The sequence below is a fragment of the Anolis carolinensis genome, chromosome 3, assembly GCF_035594765.1.
Source record: "Anolis carolinensis isolate JA03-04 chromosome 3, rAnoCar3.1.pri, whole genome shotgun sequence".
Taxonomy (NCBI): Eukaryota; Metazoa; Chordata; class Lepidosauria; order Squamata; family Dactyloidae; genus Anolis; species Anolis carolinensis.
In genome coordinates, this window is record NC_085843.1 from 261261230 (window position 1) to 261287441 (window position 26212).

The window sequence follows — 26212 nt, forward strand, 5'->3', positions numbered from 1 at the left end:
CATATTCACTTATCCAACGTTCTGCCGGCCTGTTTATGTTGGATAAGTGAGACTCTACTGTATATTTATAATCTTATATCTGCTTAGAACTGGATTATATGAGGCCCCTTCTACACAGCTGTATAAAATGCACACTGAAGTGAATTATCTGGCAGTGTGGACTCAAGATAATCCAGTTCAAAGCAGATAATATAAGATTATAAATGGGTAATATAGCTGTGTGGAAGGGCCTTGAGTCTACACTGCCATTTAATCCAGTTAAAATCAGATAATCTATGGAAAATGCCTAAGTGAGGCCTAACTGTGCCTGTCCCGTGAGCTGAGTAGGTTGCTAGGAAACCAAGTGGGCGGAGCTTAGCACTCTAACTGGCAGCAATTGGATAAAAACAATTATTACTCTCTCTCTAATTAGGACTTTATTTTTCTTTTCTTTTTGTTGTATCAACCTAGTGCCGTGGATGATGGGTTGTGTTGTCAAATTTTGAGGTTGGGGGGCCTGTACTTTTGTTGTTTTGTCCACTGCCCTGATGCCATTACTCTTTTATATATATAGATTATCAGTAGTATTATATTTAATATATTATTATTATATTACATTATTGTTATATTACATTACATTATATTATATTACAATACGTTACATTATAATAATATAATAATATTGGAGCCCCCGGTGACACAGAAGGTAATTGCTGAGCTGCTGAACTAGCTGACTGAAAGGTCGGTGGAGTGAGGTGAGCTCCTGCTGTTAGCCCCAGCTTCTGCTAACCTAGCAGTTCAAAAACATGCAAATGTGAATAGATCAATAGGTACTGCTCTGGTGGGAAGGTAACAGTGGTTCATGCAGTCATGTCGGCCACATGACCTTGAAGGTGTCTATGGACAACAATGGCCCTTCGGCTTAGAAATGGAGATGAGCACCAACCCCCAAAGTCGGACACGACTAGACTTAATGTCCTTTACCTTTACTTATACCACTATAGGTAAAGGTAAAGGTTTTCCCTGACATTAGGTCCATTCGTGACCGACTCTGGGGGTTGGTGCTCATCTCCATTACCACTATACTGCAATATTATTAGTAATATTACATGGAATATATAACACTCAATTATTGTAATATTATATTGTACTATGTTATTATATTATTACTTACTTACTTAGGCGATCCCTCGTTGTCCGAGTATGATCGCCTTCCAAGTGTAGTGTCTTGGTAGTGGGTACGTAGGTGACTCTGAAGACGGTTTCTTGACCCACATGTTCTTCTACAGTGAGAACATTGGTTTCCAGATGGAAGGCAGTTCTGGTTAGGGTTGGCTTGACATGCCTTCCTCTTGGCACGTTTCCCCTTGCACCCTCCATTCATGCCTCTTCAAGTTCCATAGTACTGCTGGTCACAACTGACCTTCAGTTAGAGCACTCAAGGGCCAGGGCTTCCCAGTTCTGTGTCTATGCTACAGTTTTTGAGGTTAGCTTTAAGCCCATCTTTAAATATCTTTTCCTGTCCACTAACATTCGGTTTTCCGTTCTTGAGTTGGGAATACAGTAACTGCTTTGGGAGAAGGTGATTGGGCATTCGGACAACGTGGCCAGTCCAGCAGAGTTGATGGTGTAGGAGCATCACTTCAGTGCTGGTGGTCTTTGCTTCTTCCAGCACGCTGACATTTATATGCCTGTCTTCCAAAGAGATTTGCAGGATTGTTCGGAGGCAACATTGGTGGAATCGTTCCAGGAGTTGAGTGTGATGTTTGTATAGTCCACGTTTCGCAGGCATCTAACAGAGTCGGGAAGACAACAGCTTTATAAACAAGAACCTTGGTATCCCTACGGATGTCCTGATGCTCAAACACTCTCGGAAGAATGCTGCACTCGCAGAGCTCAGGCGGTGTTGTATAGTATATTATTGTGCTATATTACTACATCAGGCATGGGCAAACTTGCACGCTCCAGGTGTTTTGGACTTCAACTCTCACAACTACTAGCAGCCTATTGGCTGTTAGGGATTGTGGGAGTTGCAGTCCAAAACACCCGGAGGACCCAAGTTTGCCCATGCCTGTACTATATGACTAGAGTAATGAGTGCCAAACTTTAGTCTCCTTCACTAGGGGCCCTTCCACACAACTGAAGAAAATCTTACATTATATGCTTCGAACTGGGATATATGGCAGTGTGGATTTAAGATATTCCAGTTCAAAGCAGATATCGTGGGATTTTCTGCCTTTATATTCTGGGTTATATGACTGTGTGGGAGGGCCCACAGTCTTTGGCTTTTAAAAACTTTTGGTTTCTGAGAATAGTTGAGGCTGTTTTTATTTTGTTTTTAACCTTTTAAAAGTGTATTTATCAATGGTGCATTGCTTCAACTCCCAGGGCACTTCCACACAGACATATAATCCAGAATATCAAGGCAGAAAACCCCACATCTGCTTTGAACTGTTCTAATTCGAAGCAGATAATGTGGGGTTTTATTCAGCTGTGTGGAAGGGGCTGCCTAAGGATTCTGAGAGCTGAAGTCAAACACTGCTTTTTTAAAATACAGTAGAGTCTCACTTATCCAACACTCGCTTATCCAACGTTCTGGATTATCCAACGCATTTTTGTAGTCTATGTTTTCAATAAATAGTGATATTTTGGTGCCAAATTGGTAAATACAGTGATTACTACATAGCATTACTGCGTATTGAACTACTTTTTCTGTCAAATTTGTTCTATAACATGATGTTTTGGTGCTTAGTTTGTAAAATCATAATCTAATTTGATGTTTAATAGGCTTTTCCTTAATCCCTCCTTATTATCCAACATATTTGCTTATCCAACGTTCTACCGGCCCGTTTATGTTGGATAAGCGAAACTCTACTGTAGCATGAATCACTTCTCCAGGAAGCCAAGCGAGGGACGCATGCGCAGAAAGGATAACGCAGCCGTGGCGGCTTCTTCCGCCCTGACTGTGGGCCCTGCTTCCGAGTCCTGGGCCGGTTGCCGTGGCAACGGGGAAGCCGCTCGCAGCTCGAAGGCGTATTTCAGGGCCTGGCTGGTTTTCTCAGCGGGTGAGTACTCGGTTCTTTCCTCAGTGAGTCCGCAGGAAGAAGGGCCTTTCCCCAGCTCTTTAGTAACATAAGGAGGTCTTTATCTTCCTCATATATGCTGGAACCAAAGAGGAAGGGTCTGCCTCTGGCCTTTCGCTGTGTATTGTGGTGCTGCAGCTCCCAGCAGCCCTGGCTCAGAGCTTGGGGAAGTTGCAGAACATCTGATTATGTTCACAGTGTCAGTGCCAGGCATTCCGAGGATGCTTCCAATCACATGATTTGGCCCACTGACACTATAAGCACTAAACACACATAACTGTTGCTTTTGTAACTTCCCCAAACTCTGAGCCAGGGCTGCTGGGAGCTGCAGCATCCCAATACACAGTGAAAAAGCCAGAAGCAGCCCCATGAATACAAGGATCATACTGCATGCATTTGTGAGACATTTGAAAATAAATACAGTAGAGCAGGGGTCCTCAAACTTTTTAAGTGGAGGGCCGATTCACAGTCCCCCAGACTGTTGGGGGGGGGGGGGGGCGGACTATGAAACAGTCCAAAATTAGGATTGTTGTTGTTGAGTGCCTTCATTTCAGACTTAAGTCAACCCTAAGTCTAAAGTTTAGGACAGGGGCCAGGTAAATGAGGCCTTAGTTTGGGGACCCCTGATCTACATGATCTCAAGACCATAGATAAGCAATGAGACCTCCAAAAACCATCCAGATGGTCTCATAAGACCATCAGTAAGGAAAGGGACCTTCAAAGACCATCTAGATCAGGGGTCCTCAAACTTTTTAAGCCGAGGGCCGGTCCACAATCCTTCAGACTGTTGAGGGGCCAGATTATCATTTGAAAAAAAAAATACAAGCAAATTCCGATGCACACTGCATATGTCTTATTTGTAGTGCAAAACAACAACAACAACAACAACAAGAACAATGAAAGAACAATACAATATTTAAAAATAAAAACAATTTTAACCAACATACATTTATCAGGATTTCAATGGGAAGTGTGGTCCTGCTTCTGGCCAATGAGATAGTCAAGTTAATTAGGGTTGTTGTTGTTGTTGTTGTTGTTGTTGTGTGCCTTCAAGTCATTTCAGACTTTGGGTGAGCCTAAGTCTAAAATTTATTTATTATTTATTTACTGCATTTATTTAGTACATTTGTATCACACCCTTCTCACCCCAAAGGGGACTCAGAGTGGCTTACAAATTATACGTACATACAATATATTATATTATTAGCATAGCACAATATTAGCATTATATATTACTATATTGAACTATACCACTATACTGTAATATTATTAGTAATGTTATATGTAATATAGAATATATAATTAATATTATTATATGGTATTATTATTAGTGTTATATTGTATTACATTATAATATTATTATCAATATTATATGTATATACAATATATTATATTATAAAACTGAGGGCGGGGGCCAGGTAAATGACCTTGGAGGGCCGCATCCGGCCCCCGGGCCTTAGTTTGGGGACCCCTGATCTAGATGATCTCATAAGGCCATCATAAGACTATAGATAAGGAAAGGGACCTCAAAGACCATTGAGATAGTCTCATATGACCACAGGTAAGGAAAGTGATGGTCTCATAAGGCCATAGCTAAGCAAAGAGACCTTCAAAGACCATCTAGATGATCTCATAAGACCACAGGTAAGCAAAGAGACTTCCAAAGACCAGGTAGACTTAGGTCAACCCTAAGTCTAAAGTTTAGGACAGGGGCCAGGTCAATGACCTTGGAGGGCTGCATCCGGCCCCCAGGCCTTAGTTTGGGGACCCCTGCAGTAGAGTCTCACTTATCCAAGCCAAACGGGCCAGCAGAAGCTTGAATAAGTGAATATCTTGGATAACAAGGAGGGATTAAGGAAAAGCCTATTAAACATCAAATTAGGTTATGATTTTACAAATTAAGCACCAAAACATGTTATACCACAAATTTGACAGAAAAAGTAGTTTAATACGCAGTAACGTTATGCTGTAATTACTGTATTTATGAATTTAGCACCAAAATATATATTGAAAACATTTGACTACAAAAAAGGCTTGGATAATCCAGAAGCTTGGATAAGCGAGGCTTGGATAAGTGAGACTCTACTGTAGTTTAATTGCACCATTATCTTTTATATTAATTTCAATCTGGCAGTGGCTGTGACCCTAAGAAGTGCCCCTATAGCAGGCATGGGCAAACTTTGGCCCTCCAGGTGTTTTGGACTTCAAGCCCCACAATTCTTACCATTTGGTAGGGTGTTAGGAATTGTGGGAGTTGAAATGCAAAACACCTGGAGGACTGGAGTTTGCCCATGCCTGCCCAATAGTCTTTAACTGCCGGTAATAAAAATATGCTATGTGACAGAGCGTTCTCAGGGCTGGCTCACAGGTGCCAATTTCTTCCCTATGAGGCCTTTTTAACTCTCTCTCCTTGTTATCTTGCTACTGGCAAAAAAAGCCTTTTTTGTTTGGTTAAGGGTTTTTTTTTTTTTGAAGTCCCGGTTGAGTATTGCTTTTCCAAAATGCTTGGGACCAAAAGTATTTTGCATATCTGAGGCCCATTCCACACCGCTGAATAAAATCCCACATTTTCTGCTTTGACCTGGAGGTGCACAGAGGTTAAGATCATCTGGGGAGGCCCTGCTCTTGGTCCCACCCCCTTTGCAGGCTCAATTGGTGGGGAAGAGAGAGGGCCTTCTCAGTGGTGGACCCTCAGCTATGGAACTCTCTCCCTAGTGGGATTAGATTGAGCCCTTCCTGCCATTTTGCAGACAAGTGAAAACTTGGCTTTGGGAGAAAGCATTTGGCCCAGCATAATTACCTGTGCAATATAGTTGGAATTGGCTTTGGATTGATGAATATGATTATCTTATTATCTGGCTTTGGATCTATGCACAATAGTATCTAATCTTGTTTAATGTTTTAAATTGTTTAATTCCTTTTAATTGTTTTTGTTCAGGCATGGAATAATGTCACTCATGTAAGCCTCCCTGATTCCCCTTTAGGATGAGAGGGGCGGGATATAAATGTTGTAAATAAATAAATAATTGTCAGTGTGGAGTCAGATAACCCAGTTCAAATCAGATATGGAATTTTCTGCCTTGATTTTATTTTATTTTTTATTGTAAAAAATAAATGCAGAAATTGCCAAAAAAAATTATAGGACAATCATTTTGGTGCCTCCCCCTCTGAAGATGTTACCTGTTGCAATTTGTCCCATCTAGCAATGCCACTATTTATGGTGATTCCTCCCTTTTCTATCTTTATCTTAACCAATGGTTAAGGGTGGAAGTGAATGACCTTCTCAAATGGTTTTCACAGCAGCTAGGAATTTGAATTAAAATCCAAAATGGTAAACACTACCCAGTGCTGAGTCTCAATAAAATGGAAAGAGCTGTATCCATGCTGATCATAGGACACATGTCAAAATACGTGCAGAATGTGCAGCTGTGTGCATGACAAGCTACCCGTTCCGGCAAATATTCTGACTTGAACTGTTGCAGTAGTGGAAACTGCTTGTCAGCTTTCTCCATGATTGTTGAATTTACTCATTATATATGTGCATATAAGTGTATGGTCAAGGAAGGAAGGTCTGTTCACTTGAATTTGAAACAATGGATTGCGTGAGCTGCACTGACTCACAGATGAAGGAAGTGTCAGTGAACTGGAAATGGGTGACTGTATTTATTGCAAAGAGATAAAAGCTGTGCACATTAAAGGTCTTACAAACCCAACAAGAGGTAATTTCTTGTGTCCCACTGGCTTTATCATGATAACAAGGGATTATTCTCCTTTAACTGTAAACAATGAGCAAGGCTTCACCTGTTACGCAGTATGAGGAGAGAAGATAGTAAATGAACTAGGATATTTCTTTCTCCCTTCTGTTTTTCCTGTAACATTTGGTCCTTAACAAACACTTTCAGGATAGCAAGATGTGACATATATAAAATGTGATAGCAATAGAGGCAATAAGAAAATCCAAAGGCTCCCTAATGATGCTTTCTTAAATAACAGCAACAAAATATCAGGAAAAACAATATCTTATCCAAATCATCTTTGTGAAGTTTTTCTAAATAAAAATAAAAATGAGAAGTTCATGGTAGCTGATTGATTTTTTTAAAAAATGAACTGACCATAAAATGTATACCCTGAATTGTACACTTTAGTTTGCCGAAAGTATTTCTGATCATCACTCATAAAGAACTGTCTAAATTTCAGTTTATAACTTGAAAATGTTTCTAAGCAAACAACTTCAAAACATTGCTTTTTCACTGACATTCAAAACAAAAACACTTATTTTTTTTGTCTTATTTGAGTTTCTTTCCTTCACAGCTGTTACATTTAGGGTTTCAAACTTCTTTGGTATTCCATAGTGTCATTCATTTTGCCATGTTAAGGAAAAATATGTATAGAGTTAGCAAACTGGCTTTCAAATAAATCTTTTCCAGTATGTGGTGACATCTAGATGTTTTGGATTACATACACCTTCATCCCTCATCCCCAGCCATGCCAATAGGAGTTGTAATTGTAATTCACAACCTCCGAATGACACTGCATGATAAAAAGGCTGCATTCAATTCCTATTAAAAGTATTTTTAAAAATTATCTTAGCCAAATGATCTTTGTGAATGTTTCTAAAGAAAAAGGAAAGGAGCGAGATTAAAATGTGACCATTATAAGCACAAATGGAAAATTGTATACTAGATAATCTTTTTTTTTAAACTTCCAGTTATCAAAGATTGAGCCAAGAGAAAATAAGTACATTATTTGACAAAGCAAGGGTGAGAAAGGCTGAGGTGAAACTTCCATTACAGTATACTAAATCAAATTTAATAGGAGAGTGAATTTAACTATGTTTTAATCTTAGATATTCTATGACAATATGGATAACAGTAGTTCAATTCCAAGGTCGCAATTACTGCACAGCTGTTTTAGGCAGCAATCATTTCAAGAAAGTTCATTTTAAACTGGGTGAAGTGCTGCATTCAGGAGAGTTCAGAGGCTTCTGACAATTTACGTTTCTTTAATTTGCTCAACATGCCTGTCAGCTAAGCCTGACGTTTCTAGAAACTTACGAATAGTGTTTTCAATAGATTCAAATTGTTTGGGTCGGTACTATGAACATTAATGATTGTCGAATCAGTCCCTCTTAGGGAGAGGTCAGTTCATGCCTCCCCCTCCCCATATAACAGGTGCTTGTCAGTGTGAATGCAGAGCAGAGGCGTTTCTGTGCAAACAGCTCATTTTACAGCTGAATGGTTTATATAAATACATTTACCCATCTGGATATAGTTACTGCGTTGCATCATTAGAATAACTTATTTCCTTTGATTTGGCAAACCAAAACCAGAGACTTGGCAAAGTAAGCTCATTTTATCTGTTTTATAATATCTTAACAGGTTTTTGTGACAGTTTGATAACTATTGACAGTCATGGATAGACATATTCCAATGCATCCATTGCCTGAAGAAATACGGAAGGTATGCTACTGGAGGGAAATGTTATGGCTACTGTTACATGTTGACATGATGTTTTATTGTTTTGATTTCCCATCTGTTCATTATCACATATCAGCCAGTTCTTCTATTGTATTTCCCTTTCATTTTTCTCTCTTGTTCAATACTACTGATATTTGCATGTGTACACACTCAAGTGTATTCTGCAATTATAGCTTTAAATCATGGGTTGACAAAATGCTTATTATTATTATTATTATTATTATTATTATTATTATTATTATTATTTCTTGCCCGCTCTCCTCACAGCTCGAGGCAGACTACTACAACATTGCTAAAACACACATTCACAAACACACCTAAAAACATTCTTTAAAATACACATATTAAAACATATTTTTACAAAATACATATAAAAATCACAAAACAGAGATTAAACATAAGATGCAAGTTAAACATTCGTCATTAAAACTGTCTGGATAGGCCTGCCGAAAGAGATTGTTCTTCACTTGTGTCTTAAATTGTGACAGCTGATCTAGATGTTGGACCTCTTCCTGCATGTTTTTCCACAGTCTTGTGGTGGCCGGTGAAAAGGTCCTCTGGGTGACGGTTGCCTGTTGGGTTCTGGCAGGCTGTAGCAGATGCCTACCAGAGCACCTCAGTGTTCAGGGCAGATTGCACAGAATAAGGTGATCCTATAGGTAACCTGGACCCAAACCATGTAGGGCATTCTCTCTTGAGAGGGAATGGGGCATTCTCACCATGCCTTGGGTTCTCCCTGCATTGCTAAAGGACATTTTTGAGGCAAAAAAAAGCTTTTTTAAAAAATGCTAAAGTTTGTTTTGATTACAAGGGGTCTCTAGACTTGATTGCAATACTCTCTTCATCCTGTAATCATGTGGATAGCTTTCACAGATGGACAAAGCTCTCTTTTTCAGACTATTATCTGCCATAGGAGCAGAAATCCAGGCAGTCTCCAACTTACAAACATCTGACTTACATGCAATTCATTCTTAAGAATGGGGTAAGATAACAGGAACTGAGAAGAAATCTTCCTCTAGGAATGGAAATTTATTCCTGCAAGAGTTATCAAGGGAAAAGGTGTCTCCACTAAAGCTTTCTCACCAATCAGGAGCACAAACAGCAAAAGAAATGATACAGCGGTGTTAACTCTTCCCTATGCTATCCAAAGCCAATTCAACTAATGAACAAATCTGCAGAACCTGTCTTGTTTGTAACTTGAAGTCTGCCTGTAGTGTCAAAAGAGGCAGAGCTAGCTTGCTCCCCTTCACATGTTTTCAATGCATAATTGCTCATGGCCATTCTGTTTATATAAATATTTCTTCTTCTACAAAGAAAGACAGAACAACTTTCTCAATAACATTTCCAGCAAACTAGTAAGATGAGGTTTCCCTGAACTCTGGGGTTCTTCAAGAAGCAGTAGGGCACCTTGAGAAATCATGATTGAAATTATTGTATATACACTTGTATAAATCCACCTTGTGTATAAGTCGATGGCACTTTGGGGTCAAACGTATGTATTTTTATATGACTCATGGATAAGTTGAGGATCATTCTGTGGAGAAGGGAAAACACCAATGGCATCTCAGGGGACCATCTGCCTCTGGATACCACCATTTTCCCACCTAGGCATTCAAAATGGCCAGGAGCTGCAACACGGTGGAGACAGTATAGGGGTTGTTGCTTCTTTTAGGTTCTACCAGAATGGACTAAGTGCTTGCCTTTCACTACGTTACTCAGAGAGAAGGGAGTTGACCCATGGATGAGTCAATCCAATTTTTTGCGGGGTAAATGTCTAGACTTATACACAAATACATAAAGTATATTGGAATTATTCAAACTTGATTGGAGCTTTAAATATAATCAATTCTTACACAATGGTTCCCTGAGATTTGAAAATTACTTCAAGAATTCCTCCAGGAATTCCTCCAGTCCAGGATAAAAAGTATGGGAGTAGATGATAAATAATTTCAGATAGCAGATGATCTGTCATCTGACCTATATCTAAAATACATATTTTAGCATACTTAGTTTCCTGTTAAAGGAATTCATTTGCTTCAAGCATAAGCATAAAATTATTTTTACGGCTGCACAGCGTGCCCCTCTTATGCAACCTGAATAATTCCACCCCGCTTTCTAATTAATATGGTAGTGTTTATTTTAATGTCGTTTTAAATAATTGTTGTATCATGCTAATTCTGTAATTTGTTTTATGTTTTAAATTGTACATCAAGCCAATGTTTTAGGGCTTGTCCCCATATGAACCGCCCCGAGTCCCTTGGGGGAGATGGAAACGGGTTATAAGAAATACATTATTATTATTATTATTTTATTATTAAATTGATTCATGATGATAAATGTATCACATCTTTGGCTTGAGTTTAGTGGTAGACATGGGAGGCAATCAATTTCATGAAAAACAAATGATTAAGGAAATATTTTAAATTCTTGATTTAAAGGAACTGCATTTTATTGACAACACTGATTTCTTTTATTTTTCCATAGGAACTATGGAAAAATAAATGATTTTGCCACATTTTCAGTTAGATCCTAAACACACTTTCCTTCACCCATCATTTCTGCTCAAAGTGGAGACATAAAGTGGAATGTCTAAAACTGATTGTTTTGAGAGACAGAAGCAATAGTGCTGCAAGAAATCACAATGTTCTTTTCAGGATAACAGTCCCTCCCTTTCCCTTCACATTACAGCTCGGTTTGTCCCCTTTCAATAAGTAATTTTAGTACCTTGGAACCTTATGGTATTTATTCTGAATAACAGTTTCATATTTCTAAGCACAGGTTGTAACTGCCAGGAAAAATAGAATTAATTTTTCATTTCCTTCAAAGCCACTGTAACTATGATCAGCCTTCATGAGGCAAAAAGGAAGAATTAGGATAACTAAAGGCTCGTGTAGCAACCCTGGAACCAGGTCTCAGGCATGTTGTTTTTTGAAAGAATGTTTTAAAATGAATAACATTGAGGCATGTCATTGGAATCCTTAATCTGGTTATGGCTTGTCTCTTAATTAAATCTATTAATGCTCATTGTTTTGACTCTTGCAAAAGAACTTGACTACATTTCTCTTTTCTTTCTTCCCCCATTTGCTGACATTTTAACAATATTTTCCCCTTCTCAAGGAGCTTTCGTATCTGATATCCATCATTCTGTCCCCATTTTTTACTCTCTTTGAATTTGAAACATCCCAAATCTTTTAAAGCCTTGAACAAAATAAAATATTAAAATACTTGTACAATAGTTGAAAGAAGTCTTCATTTATTGAAGCAAGACACATTATTTAGGATATACTTTCTTTGATACATATATTTGGTAATTTGATGATGAATTTTGCCTCAGTAGGTTTTGGGGGAAGAGTTCATGCCGTGCAATCAGTTTAATAAATCTTAAAATGCCTTAACATGCTTTGTGGTGACTTAGGCTGGGCACAGATTGCCGTTCGCCCTCTGGTGACATCTGGTAAACTTAGAGAAGTCGTTCACTAATTTATTATGGCATATTCACTCAGTTTCGATTGTAGACATGTTCTTTAAGTTCACATCACTCCTTGCTATTACTTCTTCTCTGTTGTGTTGCCCTCACTCTGATCTTTCTTACATGTCATATTCTTATACCTCTCCGTAATACTGTATGTATGCCTTCCACCCCAGGATCCTTGATTCCTGGTTGTAACCCATTACTCCAATATTCATATGATATTACTTCCACGTTCAAAGGTAATGTGTATTGGGTTGATGTTGTGAAAAGCATGTTGTGTAAGCTTCCAGAACTACCTGCTTAACTTTGTTGAAAATAAATAAAGTAATTCAGGGATGGGTAACCCTAGATAGCATTGACTTACAATTCCCATCATTTAGATAGTATTGTCAATTGTGAAAGACTGTGAACACTGCAGTCCAAAAACACTTGATGGGCCAAAGTTGTCTATCTTTGAACAAAATGCAGTTTTAGTTTCATGCAGCACTCTGGCAATTATATTCCTTTCAAAAGTGTTCTATAATTTGATTATTTTATCCATGTTACTTTATTTTATACTTCGGGTCCCATCTGCTATAGAACTCAAGGTGACATAAATGAGATATCCAGGTAATTATTCTTGTCTAGACATTTATCTTCATAGTGTCAGCAGGGTGATTTGTTACATGCATCTTCACAGTATGCTGTGATCTTCTAGTTCTAAGGCTTAGACGCATGACATTCTTATGAGGCTGAAATACAACTTGCTCTGACTTGTTTTCTTTGTGCATGTAACTAGTTTTTAATGTATAGGAAATATTAAGCTATGAGATCTGAATCCTGGTCATAGTCTCAACTAGAGTAGATCCATTTAGGAAGTCTTAATGTATTATTTAGCAGTTGATTTATTGAGTTGGCTTTAACAGAAACTATCAATAGAACAACTATCCCATATTTTTTCCTGTGTGGCCAATGGGGTGTAGCGATTTGAGGGTAGGGCTGTGACTTGAAAACAGGATTCAATTTCCTGCTTAGCTATTGGAAACCTGTTGGGTGACCTTCGGCAAGAAACTAATGGAAGGCATACAACTGCAATCTCTGAAAGGAAAGTGGTATCCCTGCAGTAGTGAGTTTTTGTGTAGGAGGCAGGATGATACCACAAACTCTATGATTAAGGAGAGCCCAGGTATGCAGATAGAAACATGCATGAGGGATGTTTTGTCAATTGAGCATTGATTCCATCTGATAGTTTTTATGTTAAAACTTTGAGTCACTGATATAGTAGAACAAATACAGTGTGCTTAGGTAACTTTTTTTCAGCATTTCTGTTGCCAAACATGTATAGAACTCAAACCTGTTGTGATCTATTGATAGGCAATTATGAAAACTAAACTTCAAAAAAGAAATGGCAGAGCTCATAAATAAAGCTGACCTCCTTTTGTAAGGAACTCAGGTATATCCAAACATGTAATTATGTATTGAGAAACATCCGGTTTAAAATGATTAATCTCACACCATCCAAATTTCATAGTTTCTGTGTGACTCATAAATACCATGTGCAGTACACTACACTGAAACACTACCTACTCATAGTTTTGGTGGACCATAAATGTGACTTTGTCAGGCAACTGTTACAAGACTTTATTTGAAGTACATGTTGTATTTGAGAGATGTAACAGAATTTCTAAGAAAAATGAGATTTGAATTTTAAAGGGAAGTGCTTCCTCTCTTATTAAGTTGTGTGGTATGTGAAAAATTGTTTGAGTGCCTTTCATAGCTTTAGTAGTATTTGACCAAGCTTGAATATTTGTCCTCCCTCAGTAGCAAGGGTGACCTCATTCTGCTCTGATTCCCTGCTAATGTTAGTCACTAACCATCATCAAGAGGTGAAGATGGCAGATTAAAATATTGCAACTCTGGACAGTGCAACACTGTGGAAATGGTTACTATGCTTCCACTCTACTGCATTTTGTTCATTGCTACCAGTCAGCTGTAAGTTGCTACAGCTAGTAGAAAAGGAGAAAAAACCTATTGCGTGAAAGAGATTTCCATGCACATACTTATCAGAATTCTTCTTGCTCATAAGTAGCAAGCTTCTGTCTCTGACTGCAATCTTTTTCTTTTCAGATTGACTACTACAGCAGTATGCTCGTGCTGATGAAACAAATATTGATGATTTCTTTGTTTTTAAAAAAAATGAGGCCAGTGTAATCATTCAAAGAAGACTGTAGTTCAGTGACGGACCTTATTCTTTGCATGCATCTCCATTCAGCGTGTGGAAAAACTTTTGTCTAAGACCCTAGAACAGTGATGGCAGATCTGGCCCTTCAGACATTAGAGTGCAGCAACTTCCAGAGAGGACTGGATATCCCCATTTGCTCTTGAGAGTTACGGCCTGTTAAAGTGGACAGTACTTCGCTAGATGGCTTAAAAATCTGACTTGATATAAAACAGTTTTTTGTTTCCTGTGTGTTTAGTACACATATTGCTTACAATATAAGCAATGCTCACCATATTTTATACTCTTATATTTGTTATTTTTAGATGTCCCGGGATCAGACAGTGTGTAAATACTGTGGAATCAGTTATTTGATCCTTCATGAGTTTAAGCTCCTTGAAGAAAAATTAAAAGTGATGGAAGAGAAAGTTAAATTTTATGAAAGAAATGTTGAACGGGAGAAAATACTTCAAGAAAAACTACAGTGCCTAAGTCAAGACTTTGAGCAGTGCACAGCAGCTAGCAAATCAAAAACAGAAAGGTGAGAAGACATTATTCATCCATAGTAACACACTCATTAATATATTGCAGGAGAAAGCTTTGTTTGTCTTGCCAAACTCAACTTGCGTTATATACACTGGTGTTTTCTAGGTGATTTCATATTAATTAAGCCACAGTTTGAAATCTTTTTCAAAGGCCAGTTTTTGCTGCTTCATTTGTATATTAGCAATTGCATGGGGTATGTGAGGATGGAAAGTGATTTTAAAATCTACTGTAGGAGGAGTAAAACTGAAATACTAATAGTTTAAGTACCTTAATGATTGTCTTTGTGTGCAGAGGATTGTGAGACTATGACTTTCCCATTCTGAGTATAGTATGGGAAATTGGCTCTTAATTTGCTCTTAATCATGACTATGGTGCAACTGTTATTTATTCCCTGATTTATTGTTTATAAATCAGGAGTCATTTTAGGAAAGAAAGAGCTTTCTCTTCCTCCATTTGTGATGCAAATGTTTACTCCACCTTTTACATTACAATTGAAGGAATGCCATGTTGAGAATGGAGAAATTATTCAGATTGCAGGAAAAGAGATTCTACTTAATGATTAGAAATAATTTCCTGATTACAAGAACTGTTTGACAGTGGGGTTGACTGCCTTAGAGTTTGGTGGACTCTCCTTCATAGTGATTAAATTGGCATCTTTGAGGAGTGATTTAGCAGTATATTCTTGTATGGTAGAAGGTTGTGCTAGATAGTCCTTGTACCTTCCTGCATTAGTCAGTGAAGTGCTTTTAAACATTTTCTTACAATATTTAGCCATGGTTTAGTCAGAGCTTTAAAAAAGTGATTTTTGTACTTTGGCTGACCGTACAGCTTAAACATTCACATTAATAATCATATCTCTGCAGCATTTTACACTCCTAAGTGTTCAAAGTGCTCCTTGTATAGATAAAAGGTAAAGGTTTTCCCCTGACGTTAAGTCCAGTCGTGACCGACTCTGGGGGTTGGTGCTCATCTCCATTTCTAAGCCGAAGAGCCGGCGTTATCTGTAGACACCTCCAAGGTCATGTGGCCGGCATGACTGCATGGAGCGCCATAACCTTCCCGCTGGAGCGGTACCTATTTATCTACTCACATTGGCATGTTTTCGAACTGCTAGGTTGGCAGGAGCTGGGGCTAACAGCGGGCACTCATTCCGCTCCTGGGATTTGAACCTGGGACCTTTTGGTCTGCAAGTTCAGCAGCTCAGCGCTTTCCATGAAACATAATTGTTAATTTGGACATGATTGTGGATGATTCCCTAGAATTTGTTTATTAGATTAGAAAGCTTTTTAAATCTATAGCGGAACGAGTACTGATGCTGTCTATGACTACCAGTCATTAGATCTGCTCCTAAACAATTTCCTATTATGGTTTGCTGACCATTTTATTTTCTGATTTCTTACCTTTGTTTTTTCTTTCATTGATATTGCTAATGTAATTCTAATCCAGATCAATCTGGAAACAGCAAAAACCACATTTAAGAAGTAAAAGTGAAATCTGGTAAATGTTCAGTCAAGGGCTCCATTGTCTAAAAATCAAGGCAGAACCAAAACTCGGAGGGGAAAAGGTGAAAAAGTATAGGGTTGGTGATTGAGTAAACATCTGGAAAAGTGTTTGGTGTTAAGGGTGTACTTGGTACCATTTTTCAAAACAGGATCCAGGAATTCTGGCAGTTCTGAAAACCAAATATCTGGAAATGGGGTGGGCGATGGGGCTTGACTGAAACAGACTACGTGGTGCCTGAAATCGGCTGCACCATGGTAGTAGCAGCCGTGCTCATGCACACGGAGAGGGGAATTCCCCCTTAGTCTTGCCTGAGCCAATCAGAGCTAGAAAGCAGATCACATGTCTTTTTGCCAGGCTGGTCTATATATACCAGGGCAAGCTCCTGGTATGGCATCCTGACATTTGAGAGAGAGAGACTGTGTGCTGTAGTAGTGTTGAGGCCTGTGAAGCCTCAGAGGGTAATAATAATAATAATAATAATAATAATAATAATAATAATAATACTTTTTATATCCTGCCACATCTCCCAAAAGGGACTTGGGGCAGCTTACAAAAGCACTATAAGTGCAAGAAAATACACAAAGACAATAAAATACATGAACATATAAAACAATCACAATCACAGTGTAGTTTTACATAAGCACACATATATAAGACACTAGCTGTGCCCGGCCACGCGTTGCTGTGGCGAAGTATGGTGGTATGGGAAATAAAGTATTGAGGAATTGGTGGTAGTTAAGGTAAAGGGTCAAAGTTTTTCCCTGACGTTAAGTCCAGTCATGTCTTACTCTGAGGGTTGGTGGTCATCTCCATTTCTAAGCTGAAGAGCCAGCGTTGTCCATAGACTCCTCCAAGGTCATGTGGGATGACTGCATGGAGCAGCGTTACCTTCCCGCCAGTGTAGTACCTATTGATGCACTCACATTTGCATGTTTTTGAACTTCTGGGTTGGCAGAAGCTGGGGCTAACAGTGGGGGCTCTCTCCGCTCCAGTTCAAACCTGTAGCTTTTCGGTCCAGAAGTTCAGCAGCTCAGCGCTTTAACACGCTGTGCCATCAGGGGATATTATTTCCTAAAGGTTGTGAATATACAATATTTCTGATTGTTTTTTTTGTCTGTTGGAGGCAAGTATGAATGCTGCAATTAGGGAAAATGATTAGGATGTAATGGCCTTGCAGCTTTAAAGCCTGGCTGTTTCCTCTGTGAGTGAATTTTTTGTTGGGAAGTGTTAGCTGGCCCTGATTATTTCCTGTCTGGAATTCCCTTGTTTTCAGAGTGGTGTTGTTTGCGAGATTTTATGTGCTTCTACTGTCTGTGGCCCTGAGAAAACAGAGGATTTGCCAGACTTTGATGATGGGAATACTTTGTTGGGAGGTGTTAGCTGGCCCTGATTATTTCCTGTGTGGAATTCCCCTGTTTTCAGAGTGTTGTTCTTTATTTAGTGTTCTGATTTTAGAGATTGTATTGTTCTGTTTTATTATACCACATTTATTTTTATATATTCTGATTTTAGTGTTTTTGAATACTTGGAGCCAGATTGTATTCATTTTCACAGTTGACCACAACACAATAATAATAATAATAATAATCATAATCATAATAATAATAGTACTCACTTATCCAACATAAACGGGGAAGCAGAACGTTGGATAAGTGAATATGTATATGCTATGTAGTAATTACTGTATTTATGTATTTATGAGCACCAAAATATCACAATATATTGAAAACATTGACTACAAAAATGCTTTGGATAATCCAGAACGTTGGATAAGCGAGTGTTGGATAAATGAGACTCTACTGTAATTACTACATAGCATTACTGCGCATGAAACTACTTTTTCTGTCAAATTTGTTGTATAACATGATGTTTTGGTGCTTAATTTGTATAACGATTACCTAATTTGATGTTTAATCAGCTTTTCCTGAATCCCTTCTTATTATCCAACATATTCACTTATACTGCCGGCCTGTTTATGTTGGATAAGTGAGAGTCTACTGTATATTTATAATCTGATATTATCTGCTTAGAACTGGATTATATGAGGCCCCTTCTTCACAGCTGTATAAAATGTACACTGAAGTGGATTATATGGTAGTGTGAGTCAAGATAATCCAGTGCAAAGCAGATAATATAAGATTATAAATGAGTTATATAGCTGTGTAGAAGGGCCTTGAGTCTACACTGCCATATAATCCAGTGCAAATTAGATAATCTCTGGAAGAAGCCTAAGTGAGGCCTAAATCTGCCTGTCCCCTAACTCAACCCTGGCTGTCCCTTGGTGGCTAGGAGACCAAGTGGGCAGAGATTAGCCCTCTAAACTGGCAGCAGTTGGATAAAAACAATTATTGCTCTCTCTCTAATTAGGACTTTATTTTTCTTTTCTTTTTGTTGTATCAACCTAGAGGCGTGGATGATGGGTTGTGTTGTCAAATTTCGAAGTTGGGGGGCCTGTAGTTTTGTTGTTTTGTGGGTTGCTGTGATGCCATTACTCATTTATATATATAGATCATTTAAAACTCCTGCTGATTTAAAAGATTCACTAAAATGCGGCAATTACTGCAGATATAAAATAGGCAGTATTCGATATTAGTCACTTAAAGTGCTACAGTGAGAAGAATCCCTAAATTTTAACATTTGAAGTTCTAATCAAGTTCAAAGGCCTGTTTAAAGAGCCATGATTTCAAGTTTGTTCGAAAACATTGGAGTGTGAGGGCTAATCTAATTTCCAAGGCCAGGGGGCCACCACCAAGAAGGCCCTCTCTCTTGTTCTCATCAACTGCACATGAGACGGTGTGACCGAGAGGAGGGCCTCCCAGGCAGATCTTTGATAGAAGGAGATGCGGTCTCGAAGATAGTTTGGACCCAAACTATGTAGAGATTTGTAGGTGATAACATCAACTCTGAAGATGCCAGCCACAGATGCAGGCGAAACGTCAGGAGAAAATGCTGCTATAACACAGCCACACAGCCTGGAAACCACACAACACCCCAAAATATAAATGACTATAGATATTCAGCACATAAACAAGGTTACATTAAAATACAGAAAGTGCAAAACCCTTTTAGAAGTATTTCCTTCTCTTTACCAGATCTCTTTGAGCATAGAGATGTGATGTTATTGTTGTATTCTAAAGAATCTGTATTAAGAAGTTTCATGTAGTATGCATCTACTTGGTAGAATCAGTGCAATTTGTCACCATTTTAACTGCCATGGCTCAATGGTATAGAGTCATGGGAGTTGTTGTTTGGTGAGCTCTCAACACTTTTTGCCAGAGAAGGCTAAAAGCCTTGTAAAACTACAAATCCCATGATTCCATTGCATTGAGCCATGGCAGTTAGTGGTGTCAAACTGCATTAATTCTGTAGTGTAGGTGCACTCATATTAGCAGTTGTAATAATAGCTAGTACCATTACAACTCTTGTGTCAAAGTCCCGGTTATAATTATCTGTAGGAAGTGGTAATATAGTGTTAAAGAATTGGGGAACTGCCTGAGTAAATGAATGACTCTTTCTTTAATTGATTATGCCAACGCCCATTTTGGAAGCTCAACTCATATCACTGAGGGGATTATTCAACAGTGAGAAACATAACATAGAAAATTTCGACACTATGATCAAATAAGCCCCACCAAACCATAGTGCGATCAGTAGGGTGCTCCTCGTCACTTTGAAGAAATTGCTTTTTTGTAAAATAAGATTGTATCATGTCTTATGGTTGACATAATACCATTGTGCATGATGTTAAACATGACAGCTATTTGGTGTGCCAAATGGATATATTTTTCATGCTAAATTAAGTTTATATAATAATTCATCTTTCAGTTTTAAATGCAGATAGTGGAAGGTCAAACCACAATGCATAAAAAGAATAAAGTACTCAAAGATAAAAGTTAACAGATCTTTTGAACAGGATATACTTACTGATACATTGTGAAGAGCACTAGCTCATTTCAGGCAATCTGTGGGAAAAGAAAAACCTTATTCTTGTTCACTGGGACAGATAAGTGTCAGCAGCAAAACTTTTTGAACAATGTCCTGGCAAATTCGGAAGCACAGACATTTATCACAATAATCTCTGTAGCCACCATCTCAAAGAGAACTCAGGAAGCTATCTTGATTTGTGTGTATGTCTCTCTGCAATAAATAGTATAATGACCAATGGATTAGAATCAACAGTCACTGAGCTGGCAAAGGACAGTGTAGTCCTTTGTTGAGACACCATAAACTAAATAATGCTTGAGCCTAAATTGTCCAGGTTATTGTAAATACTATCCTGAACTTTGGAGAAGAGGTACAATATTAGAAACATTAGAGCTACGCCTTGGTCTACAATAGCATTCTAGATTGAATCGTTGCATTTAATTGCAAATATCAGCTTTAACTGGGGAGAACAGATAATACATTCATTTTTAACGGCCTGTCTAACCTGGACATAGCAGCACTCAAGGGAAGAGTCATAAACAGAGGTACAAAAAACAGATCCCAGTAGACATTTCAAATCTGGTGATAATATAATCTAATGCTATAAACCTGAAGTGCCAGTATAAATTCATAAAAGAAAGAATAATGAAAGTTGCAAAAATGATGTGATTAGGATTTCCAGGTTGTCAGTGCACAGAAGCTAATTAAGAAGATCAGCTTACTGATGTTTTAAAATAATACCTTCACTACAGCCAGATCTGCAAAGCAAAAATGCATATATTTTCAGTATAGTCTGTAACATAGTGTGGTAGTCTATGTTTTTTAAAATCTCTGAGAAAGTCACACAGATTGTCATCCATATCTCTTACTGACATTTTAGGGTAACACACCACCCCTGATCAAACACTGTACTGTACTGCTGAGGGATAGTGGTAGTACCAGTTTTCCATAAATAATCATAAATAAATGTAACTGTGATTTCAGATAATCCCAAAACTATGACATATTTGTCACCTCCTGCTATTCCTTTATAATCAGAAAACCCAAACCCTACAGAAGTTAAGCTGGAGATTTTCAGAAGAATAAAATGTTTTTTATTTATTTATAATTCTCTTCCTCTATGCACATACATAACCCAGTGAATACTAAGCATGCTTGGTAGGCATGTCAGATTAATAGCATTTGGGAAAACTGCAGGGATGGCATTTGGAAAGAGAATAGATTGAACTATCTGTGAAAAGAGCCATATCATGGCTGGCTAGAACACAAGAGTCAAGTTGGATTAAAGTAAAGGTCTGTCTAAGCCAGTATTCAGTTCACACAGTGGCCAGGTAGTTGCCTATGGAAAGCCCTCCAGCTACCTGCAGAACTGGAGTGCAGTTTTCCAACATCTAATATCAAGAACCACACTGCTTTTGATATTGCACCATATATAATCCTGATTTATATCAATATATTACAAATAATGTAATACATATTATGGTTAAATAAGATTTCTGAAGCTGTTTCAGATCTGGAATCTAATTTTCATGGAACTTATTTTGGACAACCACTTAGAAAGTTCTGATGGTCTAAATTAATGGCCAGTGAAAGATCTGATCTCATTAGATGAAATATACAACAAGGATGAGGTTTTATACTTCAAACTCCTATAGAAGATGATGTTATGCCTGTATGGATACTTGTTCCTCTCATCTGAATTGATTAATTAATTAAAAGATCTCAAATTTAAGTGTGGTTAGGAATGTTACTAATGAGTGGTTATAACCTTCAGAAAATAAGAGGCGAGAAAAGCATTATGTAATAAGATACGAGTCCCCCAGGGGAGATAGGATGGGTTATAAATTATTATTATTATTATTATTATTATTATTATTATTATTAGTATCTTGTTTTAGCTAATAAAATTTCCTGTTTAATGATGATTGTGCCGTCCGCCGGACAATAAAAAACTATAAAACTGAAACGTGCTGTCCTTTATCCGGGCGAACTGCAAATCCCTATAAGCTGTCCTATAGATATTGAACGACTGAGTCTGGATAACTTCAAAAAAGGATGTTTGTTCATACAAGGTTGTAAACCTGGCACAGATCTTAAAGTTGCAGAAAATGAAACAAATTTCTATAGGTTTTAGTCACAGAATTATCCCTGGTTCCAGAAGGCAAAGGTGATTACAAAACCACTATACCCTAATCACGCTGCCTATATTAGAAGGAGAAACTCTTTCCTTCCCTATCTTTACAGCAAAGATTAGTTCTAGAAGTGATGGAATAACTCTGCTCCTCTAACTAGATTTCCTATTCCAGATCAATATAATTCAATACTTATCTAATTTGGATAGGCTTAGATTGGCCTGGTTTTGAGGATGATTTGTCCCAGTTAGCTTTGCACAGCTCCAGCACGTTGGAAGACTATAGCCAGAATGAAACTCTAAAATGGAGACTAGACCCTGGTAAAAAGGGCGGTCCTAAGATGTTGCACTCTTTGACCAATCACTGCAAAGAAAACTGCAGCCAGCTCTTGCAGATTCCAAGCCACTTTTCCTAGGCTTTTGTAGCCAGAGGCTCAAACAAAATGTAAAGGAGGGAAAACAAACAAACGACCAATAGGTAAGGCAAACCATCGTCCTGGGGGACGGAACACTCCCCGCTAAATTCCCAGGATGTGGGAATTTACCAATCAAAAACATACAAACACCTTTGTATACACAACAATAAAACAGTATAAAACTTTAAACATCTCCAATAAGCAACACGAGGTCACTAATTGGTCTGTCCAGGACAGACATTTTGTCCTTACTATGAGTCTTTACTTGAACTTTTCTAACCTTACCGTCAGGGCAAGGAAAGGTCTTTAGTATAATGCCCATAGGCCAGGCATAGCGGGGCAAGTCTTTGTCCTTTGGCAACACAAGGTTTCCCACCTTGGCATTGTCCTTTGGGGTTTGCCAGAGTCTTCTGGTTGGAAGCTGGCTTAAGTATTCGGCCTTCCACCTCTTCCAGAAGTGGTTGGCTAAGGTCTGCACATGCAAAATTGGTGCCACAGTCCGACCAAATTGACTTAATTGGCCCTCTGAGGGCTATGAACCTTTTCAATGCGTTTATGAATGATGAAGTGTCCATTCCCTCTGCAACCTCTATATGGACAGCTCGTACTGACAAACAAGTAAACAAAACCGCACATCTTTTGTTATTTACAACACCACCCCTGGTTTTCCTAGTGACAACCTCCCAAGGACCAAACACATCGATTCCCACATGGGAAAAGGGGGGGTCTGTCAAAGTCCTGTCCTGAGGTAACTCAGCCATCAGCTGACTCTGACAGTTACGTCTGAGTCGCCGACATTTGACACACTTAAAAATAACACTGCTGACCAAACTTTTAGCATTTACCACCCACAGGCCTTCATTTCTAAGGGTCGCCTCAGTCAGAGTTCTACCTTGATGATGGATTTTCTCATGGTAGTGACGAACCAACAACAAAGCAATATGGCTATTGGGGGGTACAATGATAGGGTTCTTTATACACACTTTGAGTTTAGCTTTGGCTAACCTTCCTCCAACTCTCAAAATACCCTCCTTGTCTAGAAATGGGTTTAACTCATTTAGAAGACTTTGATTAGGGATGTTGAGCCCTTGCTCTAGCCTAGCTATTTCCTGCTTGAAAGCAGATCTCTGTACTGACTTGAATATGACGCTCTTAGCCTTTATCATATCCTGGACCTGTAAAGGCTCACTATCTTTGCAAGCTAAACGATGTATAAGCCTAGCTACTGCTCTAAGAAGACTGTGCCACTCCGAAAAACGTTCAAAACGGTGTGGTTCCAGGCAAGATCTTTGGCCCATCTTGATTTCTGTGGTCATCTTGCAAACTTTCACCTCTGCACTTCGTGAGACTTGAGCATTCATAATGTCCGAAAACCTTTGCTCATCTTTCGAGAGCGCTGTGGCTTCGTCTCTCTCAGAGACTTTGAAGATGGAGGAATACTCTGGAGTTATTGCTTGGCAGTAGACTGAGATGTGACTTAGGCAACTGCGCACAAGTGTAGGACGTCCACCTTTAAGCACCTGTGCTTGATTGGAGTCCAACGACGATGGTGGATGCATCTTGTTTATGCACACTGGGCCTATGACTGTCCAGCCTAATGGCAATTGTTGTGCGATAGGTGCACCTGGAGGTCCTTTAACTTGGTCGTTCACACAGAACAAGCTCGGGCAGTCCGAGCCAAGCAAAAGGGCAATGTCCACATCTGGCCGAAAGGCTGGTATAGCATTCTTTAACCGTCGCAAATGTGGATGAGCCTCCACAACTTCTCTAGTTACAATTTGTTTTTTGTTCCGAGGGATGGAGGAACACTCAATCAGGTCTGGCAACTTGAACTGTCTCTTCTGGTCGCAAGAGGAGACAACAAAGCCAGATGCTATGCGACCCTGCAACTTCTTTTTTCCTGCACACGTAGTCATAGTGTAGTCGACCATCTTGGTTTTAAGGTCAAACATGCGGAAGAACTCTGGAGTAGCCAGGGAGGCGTCGCTCTGTGAATCCAGGGCCACATAGAGTCTCTTTCTAAGCCAAGGGCTCTTGGCTGGATATACATCCGCTAGGCAGATAGGATGACAAACTCTGTACTGGTGCGAGTCAGAGCATAGTTCTGTGCAGGCGACTGCTGAAACCTCCACCTGCATCTCTGGTACGGCTGGCTTGTCGGTGTCTTCGACTGCTGACTTTTCTTTTGGTGAAGCGTTCTCTTTGGGGTGGGAGATGATATTGGAGTTGTGCATTGCGGTGCAATGCTTGAGGCTGTTGCATTTCTCACACTTGATGTTTTCTTTGCAGTTGGATGCAAAGTGTGGAGTTGCTCCACAGCATCTAAAGCAGATTCCCTGCTTTTGAACTAGCTGTTGCCTTTCTTTGTATGTCTTTCTACTAAACTCCCTGCAGTTGGCCAAGCTGTGAGGCTTTTGGTGAATAGGGCAAAGCAACTCTTTTACCTCCGACCTGGGTTCGTCAGTCTTGTGTTGAGTTTCGACTGCCTTTACGCTGACAGGTCTATTGGCCTCTCTAGGTGGTTTCTTGTCCACTTCAGGTGCCTTCTCTGGCTGGGTCCCTTGGTATAAGGTGGGGAGGCCCGTCTGTGGATCATTCCTTTCTCTGGCTGCCCTGGTGATGAACTGGACCAAATGAGAAAATGGAGGGTATGCCTGGGAGTGGGCCTCCTTGTAGTTGAAGACCTCCTGTCCCCAGCGTTCTTGCAAAGTGAAGGGCAGCTTGGTCAAGATCTGCCTCTGGGACAGGTGCTGATCGAGGCACTTCAAACCGGGCAGTTCTGGATTCTCCTTGGCCGACTCTAATTCCGCAAGGAGATCGCTGAGGTCCCACAAGAGTTTGAAGTCTTTGAGTTTTAAAGCTGGGAACCTTTGGAGCTTGTCCATAAGAGATGCTTCAATCTCTGTACTGGCCCCATACCTCTGCTGCAACCTGGCCCAGGCCTTTTCCAGGGCTTTGTCGGGATCGGCTACGTGGGCTGCGTAGATCTTCTTAACTTGTGAGGATGAGGCTGGGCCCAACCATGCAGCCAGAAGAGTCAGTTCTTCCTCAGGCAATAACTTTAAGTCTCTGATTGCTCTCTGGAAGGTGGTCTTCCAGAGAAGAAATTCCTCAGGCTTGTCCGAAAACTTTTCGACACCCTTGTCCTTAAGATCTCTTCTGGGACTTCTGATGATGGAGACAAGCTGGGACTCTGGCGTCGAAGGGAACAATTGAGGAGTTTGCTGTTGTGGAGTGGACTCCCACCGTGTACCTTGCGTCAACCTTTGGCCTCTTGGAGGGATGACATCGACCACTGACGAATCGATGGTTCCCTGTGCAGCTGTCTGTAGGGGCCAACTAGCGCTCGGCCTTGGGGCCCTGATTGACTGACCTAGGGTTTTAGCAGGAGGCACAGGTAGCTCGAGCAAGGGTGAGCTCCCCGCTATGACGCTCTGCTCTGCAGGAAACTCAAAAGTGACTTTGGGGCCCTGCTCTGGGTAAG

General features: G+C 39.5%; 1 protein-coding gene across 5 annotated transcripts in view; it reads left to right on the forward strand.

The window, feature by feature from the left end:
* Positions 1-2888: 2888 nt before the first annotated feature.
* The window catches only part of lekr1 (leucine, glutamate and lysine rich 1), a 100749-nt gene continuing 77425 nt past the window's right edge, over positions 2889-26212 (forward strand). For 2 of the 5 annotated variants that reach the window (XM_016992031.2, XM_016992030.2), the window contains exons 1-3: positions 2889-3044; positions 8441-8521; positions 14535-14749. In XM_016992031.2, the coding sequence (XP_016847520.1) occupies positions 8474-8521; positions 14535-14749 (263 nt within the window). In that variant the 5' untranslated portion in view covers positions 2889-3044; positions 8441-8473. Of the gene's footprint in view, positions 3045-8005; positions 8404-8440; positions 8522-14534; positions 14750-26212 lie in introns of those variants that run through there. The other 3 variants (XM_003218174.4, XM_008106122.3, XM_008106121.3) reach the window with 3 other exon arrangements.